The following is a 19,428-nucleotide window of genomic DNA, read 5'->3' on the forward strand; positions in this document are numbered from 1 at the left end:
GGTAAAGGAAGGGCCCAGCTAGTGGGGATCATGGAATCAAAAAGTTGTTTTACTGACATAGAAACTTGTTGGGTTAGGTTTTCAGGCACAGTATTCCTGGATACATGTATGTATGACCGGCAAGAGCAACAAAACGCGACGATCGCGACAAGACGTAACAAACTACGGCAGTCTCCCTGTGCTCACAGCACTTTACTTTATCCGTATGGCTAAGCACAGCGACTGTGGGCTGAGACAGTCGATGGCCCGCGGCCCAACGACACTTAGACGGAATCCAGGGACGGCTGAAGCCCATTTGTTTTAACTACAATGCTCAAAATCAGTTTTAAAAGTTTGAAAATTGATTCATTCTATTCAGTAAGTTCTAATCTTTTACGATCACGGCGGCACCGCAGAAACTGGAAACCTCAACTTATAGTCCACATGAATGTATGACCTGAAGGATGACCTTCCACTATCAAAATACGGTACTGTTGCCCAACCCATTACTATGATGCGATACCTTATGAATATGTAATAGCCAGGGGGATTGCGTGAGGCGTAACAGTCGCTTGTACCAGCAAATACCGGAAGCTACGCAAATACGTGAGACCAAGCGGTACAAGCGACTGGCGAGAGTCTGGTGAACACCCTACATGAGTAAAACAAACACTCGCCTGAGCATTAAAACTCCCAACATGAGCAAACAAAACACTCGTCTGAGCCAAAAACGCCCTTCATGAGCAAAAAATGCGTTGCATCGTGGGTATTTTCAAGATGGCAGCTGCAATGACAGCCTGCACTGAAAGCTAGGAAGCTTATGGAAACCTACCTTTGCTAGTATTGTTATTTTTGCAACTTTTGGTTCATCAGTCAAGCCCACTATCTTTCTTAGGTTGCTGAACAGTTCGCTCAGGAAGGACCTTCTCTCCCTCTCTCTGAAATTGTGCAGTCCGTGTGATTCACCAGATCTTTGAGTTTGTTTACTCTTCTTATCCCCGGTAACATTCTGAAGCCCAGCGGTATATTCATGTCTATGGGTTGAGCTCTGTTGTTTAACCATTTGTTGTTGCTGCTTTTGCTTAACACTGGACAAACGAGGATCTTTTTCTCCTTGACAGGGAGATACGGGTGATACTAACACTGGTTCACTCTGGGCTCTTCTGAACGAATCTACAAATAAGGCCTCCTCACTAAGGTCTTCCTTTGTTTTCAGTGGAGATTTTCTCTTTCTTCTTGCTATTTTGCCATGTACTGAACATTTTACTGATACTGGATTGGGATCTAGTTGTTGCAACAATTGTTCAGCCTGTGTCCCATTGGCATCACATTCCTCAACATCAATCATTTCTTCTTCCAATGATAAATCATCATCTTTCTTGTTTCCTCCTTGCTCAAATGTGTTGGTCATCTGAATGCTTTCTACATCGATAATTTCATCGTCATCAGGTGATGGCTCTAAAGATTTTACTCCTAAGTCAAAAGCCTCAAGTAAGGGGTACTTTACACCAGCTTCTTTGTCTTCACATTCTTGATGAAACTCTTCATCTGAAGAACCTAACCTTTCTTCACACTGCAGACTGACACGTGGACTCTTTTCTGTTGCCTCTTTGTGGAAGTGCCGATTTTCTTCATCTTTCCTGCCCAGAGGTTCTTTCCCACCTGTTACTGCTGGGCTGGAATTACGAATGGTAGGCGTTGATTGATCCTGTTCAGAAGCCCTGTCACAAATTCTGCTTATTATGAATTGTTCTTTTTGTTTAGGAATGAACAGCACCTTTCCAGATAATTTATTGCTTCCAACTTCACAAACTGTATTTGTCTTAGAAGTGGCCATTGTTGGTAGGTTTAACATAGCTGAGGAGGGAACAAAACCACGGAGACGGGCTTGTGTTAAAGAATCATTCAAAAAATCCGTTGTTGGTAACGGCAATAGGGTATCCATATCCTTATAATTAGCAGGTACTGGTGTTGCCAGATGTAAAGTATTTCCAGACCGTATCCAGAGCACTTGGGAGGGTTTCTGTGTTGCAGGAGGATCTGAATGAGCAGATTTTGGGAGCAATGGCCTGCCTTGTGGCTTATTGTTTGTGGGCTTAATTGCAATGTTTGCTGAGTTGACAACAGGAGCTGTGGGATTACTTTTAACATGTAATTCCAGAAGTGCAGTCGTTGTTGTCGATGTACATGTTAAAGTTGGTAACACATCAGATGTAGAAACAGGTTTACTGGAGAGAGTTGTGGGTAAACATGTGCTTGTTGGTTTTTCCTGAGACACTGTCACACCTGATTTAATTGAAGGAATACTTTTTGATATATCTGTTGCCATAGCTTGAACATTTGTTGACGACAGCCCTAGTGTAGGCAGTGGTGTAATCTCTCTCTTGGCAGGAATTTCTCCTTGCAAAGCAATTGGTACTGATTCTTCAGCTAATACTGCTTTTTCATGCAGGGCACTGGGTGCTGTCTTGGTATTTATGATTGCTACAGCAGCCATGTTTGTCACACTAGCAGGAAGTGTCCCTCTGGTTGTTGACGGTGGCAGTCTTCCTTGATTTCTTGATGGTATTCCTGTTTGAGATGGTAAAACTGTTCCACAATGTGTTGGCAGTGTCTCTGATGAGGTTGACTTTGCCATTACATAGGTTGATGCAGATGTTGATGGTGTTGCATGAAAACCTAGCTTGGAATTTACAACTGTGGAACCAGAGCCATCTGGAAAAGCTAATGTGTTTGAAGAAGTGGACACTGCACTCATACCTGTTATTGACTTTGTTCCACAACTAGATACTGTCTGGTCACAGGATGTTGCATTCAAAGTTGTTGATGTTGCTGTTGATGACACAGTGGGAGGATTTATCACACTTGTGGTGGGCTTTGAAAACACTAGGCTGGACACATTTCCATGAGACTGAGATGAGATTTGACTAAGTCGTAAAACAATACTTGAAGTGGAAGTTGCCAATTTTGTAGTCTTGGTAGGTGACATTGTATTGCTAACATTGAGCTGCTCAGAATTTGAGACGACAACTTCACTTGATGCACGTGTCTGCACTGCAGATGGAGAATTTGATGGAATAGGTTCATGAGACGCATGCTGCTGCTCTTTACATGGAACTGTTTCTTCTTTGTTTGACTTTTCTGGAGTTGAAATTGTACACTTTTGCATATCAGATGAAGTGGTTGACATCAAGGAAGTTTCATTTCCTTGTGTATCTTTACAGGTTGAAGGTTGACTTTTAGAAATCTCTTCTTTGGCACTCCCTAGCTGTTGCACCTTTGATTGTGACATAGTGGAAGTCGATTCCAACATTGCATTTTTCATAGCTGTTGTAGTTCTGCTAAGTGCTAATTTTACTCCAGATACAGATATAACTTTTTGATTAACTGAGGTGGTGTTGTTGATGGTACAAGTGACAGTTGTATTTGACCGACAAGGTGCTGACTGTGCAATGGATGATGTTGTTGTGAAAACTGTCCCTGATGATGTAGATGCTGTTGCACCGGATACTCCAATTGCTTTTGTTGGAATTATGGAAAATCTGGCATCTGGATCTTGGAAGACAGTGACATTGTTGACTTTAACTATTCTTCCACGGTTTACTCCACTTTGAAGTTTGATTTCAGGCAGATCTGATTTTGAAGACACAACACCAAACAACCCAGCATCTGATTTAGACTGAACGACAACTTTAATTGAGTCTGTAGATATGGCTTGATTACCCAAGTTCACATTTGCAATTTGGCGATTCATTAATCCTTTGAAACCAGGTCGTTCACTCTTTAATGTTGGTGCTTTAATCACTTTTGTTGGGGGTGGAATTGTCACTGATTGTTTATTTGGAATGAAAATTGGCCTCAACACCTGTCTGTCTCCAACCACTGTCGTTGGAACTAGTATTGTGCTGCCTTGAGCCAGATTACTATTCGTATCTTTTGCACTGCCAGTCTTCGATAAAGTCATGTTGGTCAAGGTTTGTAATGTTTCCGTTGGCTGACTTGATTCTCCAAGGGATGTGCTTTCCTTGTTGTAATTAAAACCTAGCTTGGACAGAGGAACAGGTACAAGTACAGCCTGTCCCTTGAGTGACTGATGAGGTACACTTATGAAAGCAATGGGCTGTGTTTGTTTTGAGGAAGTTTTTGGAGTATTTACAATGGTAGATCCATTTGCAGCTTGTCCTGTGTTGGTACATGGTGATTTCTCCGTAGACTTTGATACTGTTGAAGCAGTGTCACTATGGGCCAAACTGTCATTTCCCTGAGGTGCTTGTAAAAGGCTTTCTTCAACATATGCCTCTTTTGTAAGTTCATGGTCTTTTTGTGGCTGAATTTTCTCCTCAGATTTTGATACTGTTGAAGCAATGGGCTGAGTTTGTTTTGAGGAAGTTTTTGGAGCATTTGCAATGGTAGATGCATTTGCAAGTTGTTCTGTGTTAGTACATGGTGATTTCTCCGTAGACTTTGATACTGTTGAAGCAGTGTCACTATGGGCCAAACTGTCTTTTCCCTGAGGTGCTTGTAAAGGGCTTTCTTCAACATACGCCTCTTTTGTAAGTTCATGGTCTGTTTGAGAAGGTTGAATAATGTCCTCTTGTAGGTGGACAGATGAACCTTGTCTTTCAGCACCCTCAGAAACATGAGTAGTAAATTTGTCATCTTGGCCTATTCTTCTTTTGTGTAATCTAGTGTCGTTATCAATGTTACATATACCAGATACAGGTAGTCTTATAACATTCTGCTCTATGTTGCTCTCGTTGGATGACAATTCCTGAGGGGAAATCAGCACACTGCTTGTATCTTGATCAGATGCTGGTGATGATGTCCTTGGTGATGGTACATTTATCGTCAATGCATTTGAATGATGAGAGATTGGAAGCAGAGATGTTGCAGATGTGGGAGTAGGCGAATGGGCAACTGCTGACCTAACTACTGTAGAAACTGTGACAGGCAATATAGCCGGCGAGGCAACTGTTGATATGATAGTTTGTTCATCAGATAATTTATTTACTGATGAGGTCACAATGCAGTTGCCTGAATATGGTAACGTTGATGATTTGGTTTCTGTCATTGGAAGTGTCTCCTCTCTTGCAATCCTGGAGGGTGAGATGACAGGTGCCCCACTTAGTGTACTACTTGTAGATGAGCTGACCTCTGCAGAAACAGAGCTGGTTGCTGAAGCTTTGGAGGCAACTGTTGAAGTAACTGCTTGATTACATGATTCACTTCTTGTTGAGAACACAATTGTTGCATTAGTGTCAGTTGATGTGATTGTGGGCACAGTGGTAGTCAAAGATACCTCAGATGGAATTGACTTTATAGATGTTGAGTTCACTACTGATGAAGTTGTAATAGATGCAATAGGGTGAGAAAGGAATGTTGATGTAACAGCTTGATCGCTTGATGATTTTTCCAAGATAGACATTGATGTTGACTTGATCTCTGTTGCTGGCATTGTCTTAGAATCAACTCCTTCAACTACAGAGGGTTTAGAAACAGCTAAAGCTGTAGCAACAGCTTCACTTGATGACTTGGCTGGAGACATCGCAGAAGTAACAGGGACCTCACTTTGGAAAGTAACAGCTGTTGAACAAATAACTGCATGATCATATCCACTTGATGACATGCCTGGAGACAATGTAGAAATCACAGATGTCTCACTTGGAAAAGTAACAGCAGTTGAACAAACAATATCACGATCTTTGACAGGCACCAAAGCCGGAGAGATGACTGTTGATATGATTGCTTGTTCACTATATGACTTGTTCAAAGTTACAGTATTGTCACATTTACTCAACTGTGGTTGTGGATTCAGCTCTGTTCCTGAAGTTGACTTTGGATCAAGTATTCCTAACTCAGATAGTGACGTTATATCTGTTGTATTACTTGCAGTTGACGCTGTTACCAGACTTGCTGAGGGGTCTTTTTTGACTGCAGGTGTTTCATCTAATCTTGTATTGGATGCAATTCTTGAATGTTCAAGTTCTTCAGAAGCAATCTTTGAGTTTGCCTCTACATGTGCTTCATTGTTTCTAGTACCCACTGCTTCAGGCAAAGTGGCATGAGCAGCATGTTGGACAGATTTTCCATTGGAACTGGTGGTTACGTCTTGTGATTTCACTGTTCCTGGACCATTTGCTACAGTATTCTTTATCTCATTAACCTTCCTTGTATCACTTCCAGACATTATTTCAATTTTGAATCGACCAACTCTCATCTCTCCACATTCTGACTTGTCAGCCATTGAACTATGTTTGGCTATGCATTTTAAGATTTTATCTTTATCTTCTGCCCAGTCACAATCGGAGACTATTTCAATTACTTTTGGTGCTTGCTGTATAGTCATAGCGGTTTCACTTCCTTGAGCAGTTGGCTCTGTGCTAGATAATGGTGTTCTGACTGGTGAAGATTTTGCAGTACCAGCTGGAATTACACTTCTGTCATTTTGTCTCACCTTCTTACCTGCAGCATTTTCTGTAGATGCATTAAAAGTTATCAAAGCTTGTCTTGATATGGAGGTTATCTGCTGATTATGTGGCAAGATCCTCAAAGATGATATTCTGTCTGATGAAAAAACTGCAGATGATAATGTTGTATTGAACTTCTTTGTGGGTGCACCTAGGTACTGTAGTTTGTGCATAAGCATCTTGCTATTATGAATCCCAGTAGTGGCCATTGTCTTGGGTATTTGCGTGTTCCTTCTTTCAGATTCAGAACATGAAGCACTTGCAACATGAATACGACAAGAACACTGCTGTCTTTTCTGTCTGTGATAGACCATAGTTCTTGCACAGCTACCTGCACTAAAATCATCTTCTGATTCGGTTTCATATATATATTTGTCATACTCGTCAGAACCACGTTGACTGACTGACAGATTGGAAGTCTTCTTGCTCACTAATTTTTGCGTTTTAGCTTGAGAAATTTCATTAACCTGAGAAGAGGCTGCCTGCCAGAGTAACTTTGGATTCTTTGCATTGTCAGCGGAGAACATCCCAGCTCCATCATAGAACAGCATTCCATACTCTCTGAAGAATGATGGTCTTTTCTTCACACGTGTACTACGGTGCTTCTCCTTTTTTCTGTCAAAACAAACACATTTCAACATACATTCTTCTTTTTTGCAGTGATTGTTGTGTTTGCTCATGTCACAGGGCTCTTTCACACTGTGACATATACAGCCCAAACGACAGTACTCCATTCCACATGGTGGGGGCGTGTTCCAATCTCCAATAACAGGTTTCACATATTCTGTTCTACTTTGAGTATCGTAGTCTGGCTGTTTGTCTGATTTTATAGGCCTTGGCACTTCTTCTTCAAACAGCACTTTCCCCTCAGGCTCCACATGCACTTGTTTCTTGTGAGGCACTTTGACTAATTTTGTCTTTGGCCGTTTAACATTTGCTGCTAAAACTTTCAAAGATTCTTTCAAGAACTTCTTACGCTGATATTGACTCATGAATTTGCTTCGTTTCCGATTGTTCTGAAGACACTGGCTTGCTTCAACTTCACTGCTGGCTAAAGCTGACACCGCAGCAATTGCTCTGTTGACAGTGACAATATTCCTGCTTGCTTTCTGGTTATTTTTGGTTTTGTCATACCTTTTATCATCTTTACTGCAAGATGTTGATTTCCTTTTATGTTTGGAGGGCAGCTGTTGCATCAGTTGACTGTGAACAATTTTTAATTGTGTTCCTTCATTCAGAACATCATGATATGGGTCATTGGTGTTCTTAAGTAAGATACCACGATTATAACACAATGATTCAGATGTGTGCCTCATATCTTTTTGCATCGATTTGGATGTTTTTCCTTGAATGTTAATAGAATCTTTACTATTCTTACTTCCCAGCTGTCTGGTATTTGCTTTTCCATGATTAGCCAAAAGTGAATCCCACAACTGTTTCTGTGATGGAACTTTTTTTGCGACTTGCAATTCTCTATTTTGACATTTCTTGTTTGTTGTCTTCTTTAAAAGGGGACTCTTCTTTGTACCAATTGCTTTCTTTACCGCCTTTGCTGTTGGAAATGCTGGAAGAGTAATCCCCTTTTTAGCCATGACAGAATGCAGTGTTTTTATCTTTGTTGAAGATGCTGGTTTTGTTGGGATTTTGAAAGTTACAATTGATGTTTTCTTCTGTAACAGTGTTTCAGACAATGATTGTGCATTCTTCTCTTCAGTATAACCTCTAATATGCTGATTTTCTTTCAAGTATTCATCCAGGGTGTCACTTACAAATGCTGATTTCTTTGTATTGACAGGATTCTCAAAATGTCTAAGTGCAACATTTTCTTGTACTCCAAGAGTTTCTTCGTGCTTTGGCATGGTGTTTTGATTGTTCCTTGTTGTACTACTGCATGACTTAAGTAAAGCTGTTAAATCAGGGACTGATATATTCTCGGAAGTGTTGATGGAAACCTGAGTTTGTGGTTTGTAGGCTTTATCTGGAGATTTACTAGCATCAGCATGATCGTTATTGTCACCATCATCATCATCATCATCATCATCATCATCATCATCATCATCAATACCCCTCTCTACCTGTTGTGTAGTGGATGTTTGTGCTGATCCAGTGTGAGGGTTCTCCTTTGGTAGTGTGCCGGAAGTTCCATGCAAGACATTCCTTGATTTCAAACGTATACCAAGTTCTTTAAGATGAAGACTGACAGGGAGACCTTTCATATCTAGGCGACCTTTCTGTAGTGCAGGTTGAAGTGTGTTGTGACGTTTCATCTTTCTAAGCTCTGTTTTCAGCATTTGTTCATATTTCTTATTTTTCAAATGAATACCTCTCATACTGCGATTCTCTTGGCTTGGAGATATTTTGTTTGCCTTCTTTCCTTCACTGTCTTTCTTTTGCATAGCCACAGCGTGGTACTTAGAAATGTCTCTGAAGAAATCAATGTGTTTTACACCTAGCTCTTTCCTAGCACTTGCCTCAACATTTGCATGTGCACGGATTGCATCTCTGTTCGAAAAGGACATGAACATTACGCCATCAATTTCATCAAAGTCTGGTCTAACTTGTTCAATTTCAGGAGAATTGACAGTTGGTGAATACGGTGAAGAGGTTACTTTCTCCGGTGTCTTGTACACGTTAGAACTTACAGAACTTGAAAACTCACTTGAGTGGGGACTTGTACCCATTGATTTGAGTTCATCATCAGTTTCTGAGTCTGAAATGTGACTGTTTGGTGTTGCAAATACAGGACATGCATCAAGTCTGTCACTATGCATGGTATTTTCTTCTATCTGTGTTTGTGCAACAGCGTTTCCAGATGATCTGAGATGATCGCTGTCATTAACAGTACTGGTGATACATGATATACTATCATGCCAAAGGGGACCACGCAGTTTAGCTTCTTTTCGGGTAAGATCAGGTATATCATCCCTACTTCCTGAGGTACGTTCTTGATACACTGAGCCATTTTCCCCTTTTTCCTTTTGTCCACTGGACAAACTTAGTTCCTCTGTAAGATCATCTCTTTTATCAATTTGCAGATCAAATACAGATGCATGTTTTTTATAATCACTCCAAATGGATCTATTAGCAAATTTCACAACAGAGTCCGGGCCTCGCAGAACAGCATTAGTTCCCATGACATCAGGCAATATGCTTGTTTTAAATCCACAGTTATCAGCATCATTAGTACGAGCTTCTTTGTTTGCTGCATGATCTTTGCCTTCAAGATTTTGACTGCCTTCAAAATTGTACTTTTCGAGGAAATCTCTTTGAAGTGTTTCAAATATATTTCTCCTGCTAGAATCAGCCATTTTTCCAGCTGTGACAGGTGATTTGGTTTCCTTTTGTGCACTACTAGATTCAGCAGTTTTTTCAGCTGTGACAGGTGATCTGGTCTCCTTATGTGCAGTACCACTAGACAATGTTGCAGCTTGCCCATTTCTGGGATTTGTAGACTCACCGGAGCTATTACCATCATTAGAGTTGGATGTTTCATTGTCTCTCTCTGGCACACTCACTATAATTGACAATGCTGATGAAGGTGGTGTTGGGGAACTAGGACCCTTCTTTGTAGATAATTTCATAGGAGAACATTCTTTCTGCTGTGAATTGTTAATGGTAAATTGCGATTCTTTTACACCTTCACACTGTGTTGAGCCAGTCTGCTTTGGAGAGGAAACTATATGTATGATTTCTTCCTTTCTAAATGGGTCAGAAGATGAGCCAGTCTTCTTTACAGATGTCAAAAAAGCGTCCCCTCTACCTTGTTTTGATCGCCCATAAGATTTGTTGTCCTTCTCTGCTGACTTTGAAACTATAGCTGATCTAGCTGGTGTGTTCTGGGCAGCTGTGTTCTGATCTTGGGGTACAAATTCTCTCTTCATTGGACTAGGAAGTGTGCCTGACACCTTTGCAGATGGGCTTGAAGGCACATCTTTTCTTGCTTGAGCTGGAGATCTACACACCTTCTTTGGAGAAGCAAACACGTCGGTTTTGTCTGCCTCTTCATTAGACTGATGTTGTGATATCTTTGATTTTTTCAGTGGGCTAGAGGGTAAATTTTTTCTTGCTTGAGCTGGAGATCGACATACCTTCTTTGGTGAAGCACACACCTTAGTTCTGTCTGTCTCTTCATCAGACAGATGTTGTGATATCCTTGCTTTTTTCAGTGGGCTAGAGGGTATATCTTTTCTTGTTTGAGCTGGAGATCTACATACCTTCTTTGGTGAAGCACACAAATTAGTTCTGTTTGTCTCTACATTAGATTGATGTTGTGAAATTCTTGCTTTTTTCAGTGAAGTGCACGAAGTTGTTGAAGTTTCAACCCTACTCTGACTATCTTGCAGTTTTCTCTTTTCAGTTGTTCCTCCATATAAGCTACGTTTCCTGGTTGAAGAATATATACTGGTTGACACTCTCTTCCCTAAGGGGGACGTTTGACCAGTCCGTAGTGATGAGTTTGAGTTGACTGACGACATATATCCAGAAGTGGGAGATGTCTTTGATTTTCCTTTTCCTCTGCATGGCAACTCATTGGGTGAGGTTGCACCAGTTGGAGAATTTTTACATGGGTATTTCACCAGATGTTGATATTCTTTTGGAAGGGGTTCAAGTGTAACCCTGAGATCAAATAAACAATCTTTTGTTAGCTCTTTGTCCAAACATCCTGCAACACCAGTAGGGGCACAGCATGTTGAAGGGCCAACCTTACTGCTGGTTGGTGTTGTACTATTTTCAGTGCCTTGCCGATACAGTAACCTAGGGCTGACTCTAACTGGACTAATATCAGGACTGGTCGTGCTCCCTGAACTTTTTGTTGGAGGAGACTTTTTTCCACCATTGTGTGAGATGGATAACATTTCTGGTCTTGTAACCAATTTTCTGTAATTAGAAAGTATGTCATCTTCCTTTTTTTTACATGTTAAATGAAAAGTTCTGTCACTAGTGGTCACAGTATTCTTCTTCTGTGACATCCTCTCTTTCCTTTTATCTGCTCCACCAGGAGGTGTTTTCGGTAGGCAAACATTTGAGGAGCCTCTCAAAAGTTCAGCTTGCTTTCGGCAACTAACAGGAAAATTTCTTTTGCACCTCAAGTCTTCTCCTTTAAGTTTTGTCTGTTGTTCTCTACAGCTTTTCGTCATACTTTTCTTTGCCTTTGTTGATCTCTGATGCTCTTGCCCAGGAGTCTGTGTTGAGGATTTTGACTTGGAACTTGGGAGATTTTCTGATTTTGCTTCAGTAGCCAAGCTTTCTAAAAGCAACCTTGCTTCTTTTACTTTTCCACTATGGGTTGACTTCCTGGCAGTTAGCTTGAGTCTTTTCATATTTCCATCATTTGCTTCACCATGAGTAAGCTTGTTTTTCGCTTTTGTGTCGGATATCATGAGTCCTGTTCTTGACATTTTGGTGGAAGCCATTTTCACACGTACTTCACTGAAAAAAAAAGAACTAAATCAATATTGCAAAATATAAGTAATGACACAATGTTTCCATTAGACAAGAACTGACAGATGTGCTCATTTTTGACGCACTAAAGTGAACCTGGGTGCACTTTGGATGCACCTTTTTGTTGACATAGTTACACTCGTTCTCATCTATCATCGAACGCGCAACTTCATGTGAATGTTGATACATCTCATGAATTCATCAGTGTGTTTCCTTTGAAACTTCATGAGTTGATAAGGAACTTCCTAGGAAGATTTCGCCGCCTCAACGATGTAATTAATAATATTGCTACAGACTTCCAGACAAGTCGGCGCCAACAAATAAAACATGCTGGGGCATACAACACGCGTGCGCCACATTTATTTTCGCTGAGAGCATGCACAGTTGTCCCTGGAACGCTCCATGCTTTCCGCGGTGTTCGAGTTTTTCCAAACTTTTGTTGGTTTGTCCATGGTGTCGATGAGTTTTGTAAATGAAAATGTCATCAGAATTTGTGTTTAACGTTCACTTCCAATACTATGGTGCACAAAAGATAACATCCGTGTACATGAAGAGAGGGTGAATTCATGAGAATGAAAGCTAGTAAGTGAAAGTTTAAAATGCCGAGGTGGAACTTTAAAGGCGAAGATTTACGTTCAGGATGGGACATCGCCATCAGTTTCGGGCAGAGAAACGTTCACCGACACGACCAAACCTATAAGTCCCCCCGGACGGTGTCCGTGGGGACTAACAAGTCATTGACAATGACATAGTCCCCACTTGTAATAGGAGTATTAGTCTTGATGGGGCAGGGAAATGTGGTCATTAAGAAGTATCACTGGAGTGTATATGTTGAGATCTAGGGGCACATAGGTCTATGTCGTTGTTCCAAATTTGAAACACATGAGGCATGTCTAAGTTATGGTTCTAAATCGGGAAAAAAGATCAGACCTCTATCTGTTTTGGCCAGCCAAGAAATACATATGCGCATAATAATGAGGTACAAGATGTGACATCTTAAGGTCTAATATCCTATCAGAATTGGAGGGTATAGAACTTGTGGTTACTGAGTTATGCATATATATGTATAATCAAGGTCAAAGGTCATTGAGGTCACGTGACATTTTGAAAAAAAATTGTAATGCTAATTAATCCCTATATGCCAAAAATCAGACCTCTAGCTCTATTCGCTTGCCCAGAATTAGATGTGTGCATAATTAATGAGGTAAAGCGTGTGTTGTCATAAGGTCGCCCATCCTACTAAATACAAGTCATTGACAATGACATAGTCCCCACTTGTAATAGGAGTATTAGTCTTGATGGGGCAGGGAAATGAGGTCATTAAGAAGTATCACTGGAGTGTATATGTTCAGATCTATGGACACATAGGTCTATGTCATTGTTCCCAATTTGAAACAAGAGGCATGTCAAAGTTATGGTTCTAAATCGGGAAAAAAGATCAAACCTCTAGCTGTATTGGCCAGCCAAGAAATACATATGTGCATAATAAATGAGGTACAAGATGTGACATCTTAAGGTCTATTATCCTATCAAAATTGAAGCGTAAAGAACTTGTGATTACTGAGTTATGCATATATATGCATATTCAAGGTCAAAGGTCATCAAGGTCACGTGACATTTTGAAAAAAAACATTGTATTGCTAATTAATCCATATATACCAAAATTCAGACCTCTAGCTCTATTGGCTTGCCCACAATTATATATGGGCATAATTAACGAGGTAAAGCATGTGTTGTCATAAGGTCTCCCATCCTACTAAATATAAAGGACATAGCACTTGTGGTTACTTATTTATTGACATAATCGTGTATTTTAGGTAAAAGGTTATCGAGGTCACATGACATTTTGTCAAAAAATTTCTATCCTATAGTCTATCCCTATATACTAAAAATCATACATTTACCTCTATTGGCTTGTTCAAATTAGATATGCACATAATGAATGAGGTACAATATGTGGCGTCATAAGGTGTCCATCATACCAAATATGAAGGGTGTAGCACTTGTGGTTACTGAGTTATGGACAAATATGTATATTTGAGGTCAAAGGTCACCGAGGTCACGTGACATTTTGTAAAAAAATTGTATTGCTAAGTTATCCCTACATACCAAAAATCAGACCTCTAGCTCTATTGGCTCGCTCAAAAGTAGATATGCACATAATTAATGAGGAACAATATGTGGCGTCATAAGGTGTCCCATCATACCATATATGAAGGGTGTAGCACTTGTGGTTACTGAGTTATGGACAAATATGTATATTTGAGGTCAAAGGTCACGAGGTCACGTGACATTTTGTCAAAAAAAATTTGTATTGCTAAGTTATCCCTATATACCAAAAATCAGACCTCTAGCTCTATTGGCTCGCTCAAAATTAGAAATGCACATAATTAATGAGGTACAATATGTGGCGTCATAAGGTGTCCCATCATACCATATATGAAGGGTGTAGCACTTGTGGTTACTGAGTTATGGACAAATATGTATATTTGAGGTCAAAGGGCACCAAGGTCACGTGACATTTTGTCAAAAAATTGTATTGCTAAGTTATCCCTATATACCAAAAATCAGACCTCTAGCTCTATTCGCTCACTCAAAATTAGATATGTGCATAATTAATGAGGTACAATATGTGGCGTCATAAGGTGTCCCATCATACCAAATATGAAGGGTGTAGCATTTGTGGTTACTGAGTTTTGGACAAATATGTATATTTGAGGTCAAGGTCATTGAGATCACATTACATTTTTTCAAAATAATTGTATTGCTAAGTTATCCCTATATACCAAAACTCAGACCTCTAGCTCTTTGGCTCGCTCAAAATTACATATGCGCATAATTAATGAGGTACAATATGTGGCGTCATAAGGTGTCCCATCATACCAAATATGAAGAGTGTAGCACTTGTGGTTACTGAGTTATGCACAAATATGTATATTTGAGGTCAAAGGTCATTGAGATCACTTGACATTTTGTCAAAAAATTGTATTGCTAAGTTATCCCTACATACCAAAAATCAGACCTCTGGCTCTATTGGCTCGCTCAAAATTAGATATGCACATAATTAATGAGGTACAATATGTGGTGTCATAAGGTGTCCCATCATACCAAATATGAAGGGTGTAGCATTAGTGATTACTGAGTTATGGACAAATATGTATATTTGAGGTTAAAGGTCACCAAGGTCACGTGACATTTTGTCAAAAAATTGTACTGCTAAGTTATCCATATATACCAAAAATCAGACCTCTAGCTCTATTGGCTCGCTCAAAATTAGATATGCACATAATTAATGAGGTACAATATGTGGCGTCATAGGGTGTCCCATCATACCATATATGAAAGGTTTACCACTTGTGGTTACTGAGTTATGGACAAATATGTATATTCGAGGTCAAAGGTCACCAAGGTCACATGACATTTTGTCAAAGTGTCTGAGATATCTGCGTGAACGGATGGACTCACGGACTGACATGACCCAATCTATGAGCCCCTGGACTTTATCTGTGGGGACTAAAAACTGTGTCACTGCATCCTTTTTGCAATATGATACGATGAGAAACTAATTTTATTTATCTTGGCCTTATACATGGGAGCCTATGTACTGCCTTATACATGGGAGTCTATGGACTGCCTTATACATGGGAGTCTATGGACTTCCTTGTACATGGGAGTCTATGGACTGCCTTATACATGGGAGTCTATGGACTGCCTTATACATGGGAGTCTATGGTCTGCCTTATACATGGGAGTCTATGGTCTGCCTTATACATGGGAGTCTATGGTCTGCCTTATACATGGGAGTCTATGGTCTGCCTTATACATGGGAGTCTATGGAGGTGAAAACTAAAAAGTCCTCTACCACGGCCAAATTTGATCGCATTGTGAAACAAATCGACGTGCATCTGTATGAGGTATGGTACTATCCTTGTACCAAGTTTGAACGAAATCGCTCCAGGCGTCTCTGAGATATCTGCGTGAACGGACGGACGCACGGACGGACGGACGGACGGACGGACGCACGGACATGACCAAACCTATAAGTCCCCCCGGACGGTGTCCGTGGGGACTAATAAAGGACATAGCACTTGTGGTTACGTATTTATCGACATAAACGTATATTTCAGGTCAAAAGTCATCGAGGTCACATGACATTTGGTCAAAAAATTTTATCTTATAGTTATCCCTATATACCAAAAATCAGACCTCTAGCTCTATTGACTCGCTCAAAATTAGATATGCACATAATTAATGAGGTACAATATGTGGCGTCATAAGCTGTCCCATCATACCATATATGAAGGGTGTAGCACTTGTGGTTACTGAGTTATGGACAAATATGTATATTTGAGGTCAAAGGTCACTGAGGTCACGTGACATTTGGTCAAAAAAAATGTATTGCTAAGTTATCCCTATATACCAAAAATCAGACCTCTAGCTCTATTGGCTCGCTCAAAATTAGATATGTGCATAATTACTGAGGTACAATATGTGGCGTCATAAGCTGTCCCATCATACCATATATGAAGGATGCACTGGACTCCATATATCCCAACATGCATCACAAATCCTTAACACGAATGTCCCAGATCTGTCAAACGAGGGCGCCATGTTAAAATGCCACATAACCGGGGTGTCCATAAAGAATTGGCGCTAACTTAGAGGGGATTGCATGTAACCTCGTTCACAGTAAAAGATTTGAAAGGACGAGATTTTCCCGATTTTATCGATATTTGCCTCTTTCTTCTCCGTTTTTGGGTTGATAATCTATTGTTATGCAAATAAGTATGTACAAATCACCATTTTTTGGACATTTTTTGCTATCTACTTCGCCAAATTAAGTTAAATCACGGCAAAGGTCAGCTGATTCGACTGGTTGGAGCAATGGCGACCAAGGTACGATCATTTTGTTGTTTACAATGTCTTCATTATCTCAGAATAGACAAAATCGTAAAAAGCGACGATTTCGCCCAAAATTAGGGGTTTGTTTTGCGATACTAAGGCAGTTACTCTTTTATACGGATCGTACTATTACAGAGTAAAATCGGAGCTTTCAAACGGTATACGACACATGGTACTCCGTATGTGTTTCCACAGACTAGATAGCATTAGAGACAGTCGATGTATTTTCTAAATTGAATTCCGAAAAATGCAGTGCTTAATTTGTCATCATGGACAGTGCAGTTTGAACGTTAACTGTATACACTATAGGGGCGTTTCGCTTGTTTGCTATATTTTGACTTTGGTTGCTGCATTTTAACAGAAAACAAACACAAACCTCGACAATAAATAATAACTTACGTAGAAAAATGTTAAAAATGCTAGAAATATAGGAAAACTTCATACGAAAACAATATCAATCATTGCAGAAAAAAGTAACGCTAAAAACTATTGCATCCATGTTCATGTGTAATTTTAACACATCAGTCTGTCAAGTCATTTATTTTTCTGTGGATATGGTTCTGTGTACAAAATACTCTGGCATTTAGAGCAAACACATGAGATGTAATAGTATTCACAATTTCAGCAGTATTTACGTAAAATATAGTGTTGAAAATAAATACTCTGCTTTTTATATGCTGAATGTACTTTTATCTTTGGCTTTTTTACCTTTTTTTCAATTTTTTTTTGTTTTTTTTCCTGTGTCTTTATTTATTGTACAACATGTAAACAATGATCTATTGCTGATGATATAACTCTACTATAAACCTTTGTTTGCAGGATGAATTGAACTTGAAGAGGATTTTGATGTTTTGGCCATTTTCGTATCACGTCTCAGGTAAGTTAATCAATTATTTGTGGTAATATACTTTTTCATCACTCTGAAATGGGAGAATTTCCTAGGATTTCCCTGTCAGTCCTCATCAACCAACGTACCAATAATGTTTTGGCCCAGTATCCTCCCCCTAAGTGGCGACGAATATCCATCTTCATTCGTTGATGTGACATTTCAATCCCAGAGCTACTATGAATGTTAATACCCTTGTCTCTCTTTAGGAGTTGATGACCATGGTGTGCAACGAAGTGCATGTAGTGAGTTAGTGTTATGTGTGGTAGGTCAGTGACTATTTGCTTTAACCACATTTTTGACTTACGTTCAAATGCTTGACAGAGCTGGTCAAAGCAAGTTACTTGTATACCATATTGCTTGTTTAAACTCTGTAATGCATCATCAGTAAAGTGAGTAATACCCATTATATGGTTAAGTGCCCTGTACTCTCTGACAATGGATGTTATCTTACGTGCATGTTCTGATTCAGAGAGTATTCTTTCACACCCTCTTAGCACATCTTCATCCATAAAACGGGTGCAAGCACCACCTTCAAAACCACCACCATATTTTTTCACAATACATTTACTTCTCAGAAAAGCTTTTAATTGTTGGAGTTTACTTCCTTTACCATTCTCTGCTTGCATAACTTGATCAATACTAGTTAGTTTCTCCTGAATTTCCTTCCTTTGTTTATTTGCTGAGATCCGTTGTTGTCCACTTGCTGTATTTTCTGTTACTTTTCCCGCATCATCTTTTGACGGGGGAATATATTTAACTTTACTATGTATGTGACTAATAAGTGAATGGTATTTTTCAATGTTATTGTCATGAATTAACTTAGCTCTTTTATGGTAATCAAGTGCCAGTATATCAGCAGCTTTTCCTTTTTCCATCATTTCCATGTCAATAGAAGCAAACTCAGCTGCTACACTTTGTAATTTTTCAGGATGTGTTATTTTTAATTTTATTTGACATGATTGTTTTGCACTGGAGTCCTCAGTCTTTATGACATTTTCAATTGCATGTAAAATTTCCATTTTTTGGTCAAAGAGGTTTAACTCATTCTCTTTCCTTTTCTCTTGCAGAGATTTCAGGGTCATTTTCCCATGAGCAGACTGTACATGGCTGATAACTCCTGATCGTGATTTATATGGTTTTTCACACACATTGCATTTGTACTCTTTGTTTTTACTTGTTTGGTTTATTAAAGTATCTATATATCTTTCAGCATAATCTTGTGTGTCGTGTTCAAAATTTTCATTAATAGTAAAGGAAAAGACCTGTGAAGCTGCTTCAAGTTTTTTTTGCAGCTTGTCACTAATGTCATGCTGCTTTCCTTGAGCCAGATCTTTTTCATACCCCTCATTGTGAAGTTCTATTTTTAAATTAAATTGCTCAGCAAGATGTTCTTCATGCCGCTTTACATCATTTTGCATTTCAGTCGGCAGTTCAGCAAATTTTAGCAAGTACTCTGTTTTTTTGTCAAGGACACTTGCTTCAATCAACAACTCATCAAGAAATTTGCCCATATTCCGCAGCTTTGCATGCAATTGATCCAAAGTATATTCATTTTTGGGGTCATAGCTTATGATAGCATTACCAGTTTGACCGTACTTATGAGATTCTGCCCATTCTTTCATGATTGATGATGTTATTGTCATGTCCCAGGAGAGGTTCACATTATGACACTGGTCTGCCGTGGCATTGCACAAATTACAAAAGAATTTTGTACTTTTTCGTTGTAAAACAAGGCACTTGTATTTCTCA

General features: G+C 39.5%; 1 protein-coding gene across 1 annotated transcript in view; it reads right to left on the minus strand.

Moving 5' to 3' along the window:
• The window catches only part of LOC139130787 (serine-rich adhesin for platelets-like), a 61,212-nt gene that overhangs the window by 14,354 nt on the left and 27,430 nt on the right, over window positions 1-19,428 (minus strand). The window contains exon 3 of the mRNA XM_070696578.1: window positions 812-11,876. Coding sequence (XP_070552679.1) covers window positions 812-11,860 — 11,049 coding nt within the window. The 5' untranslated portion in view covers window positions 11,861-11,876. The remainder of the gene's footprint in view (window positions 1-811; window positions 11,877-19,428) is intronic.

This window comes from Ptychodera flava, chromosome 4 (assembly GCF_041260155.1).
Source record: "Ptychodera flava strain L36383 chromosome 4, AS_Pfla_20210202, whole genome shotgun sequence".
Taxonomy (NCBI): Eukaryota; Metazoa; Hemichordata; class Enteropneusta; family Ptychoderidae; genus Ptychodera; species Ptychodera flava.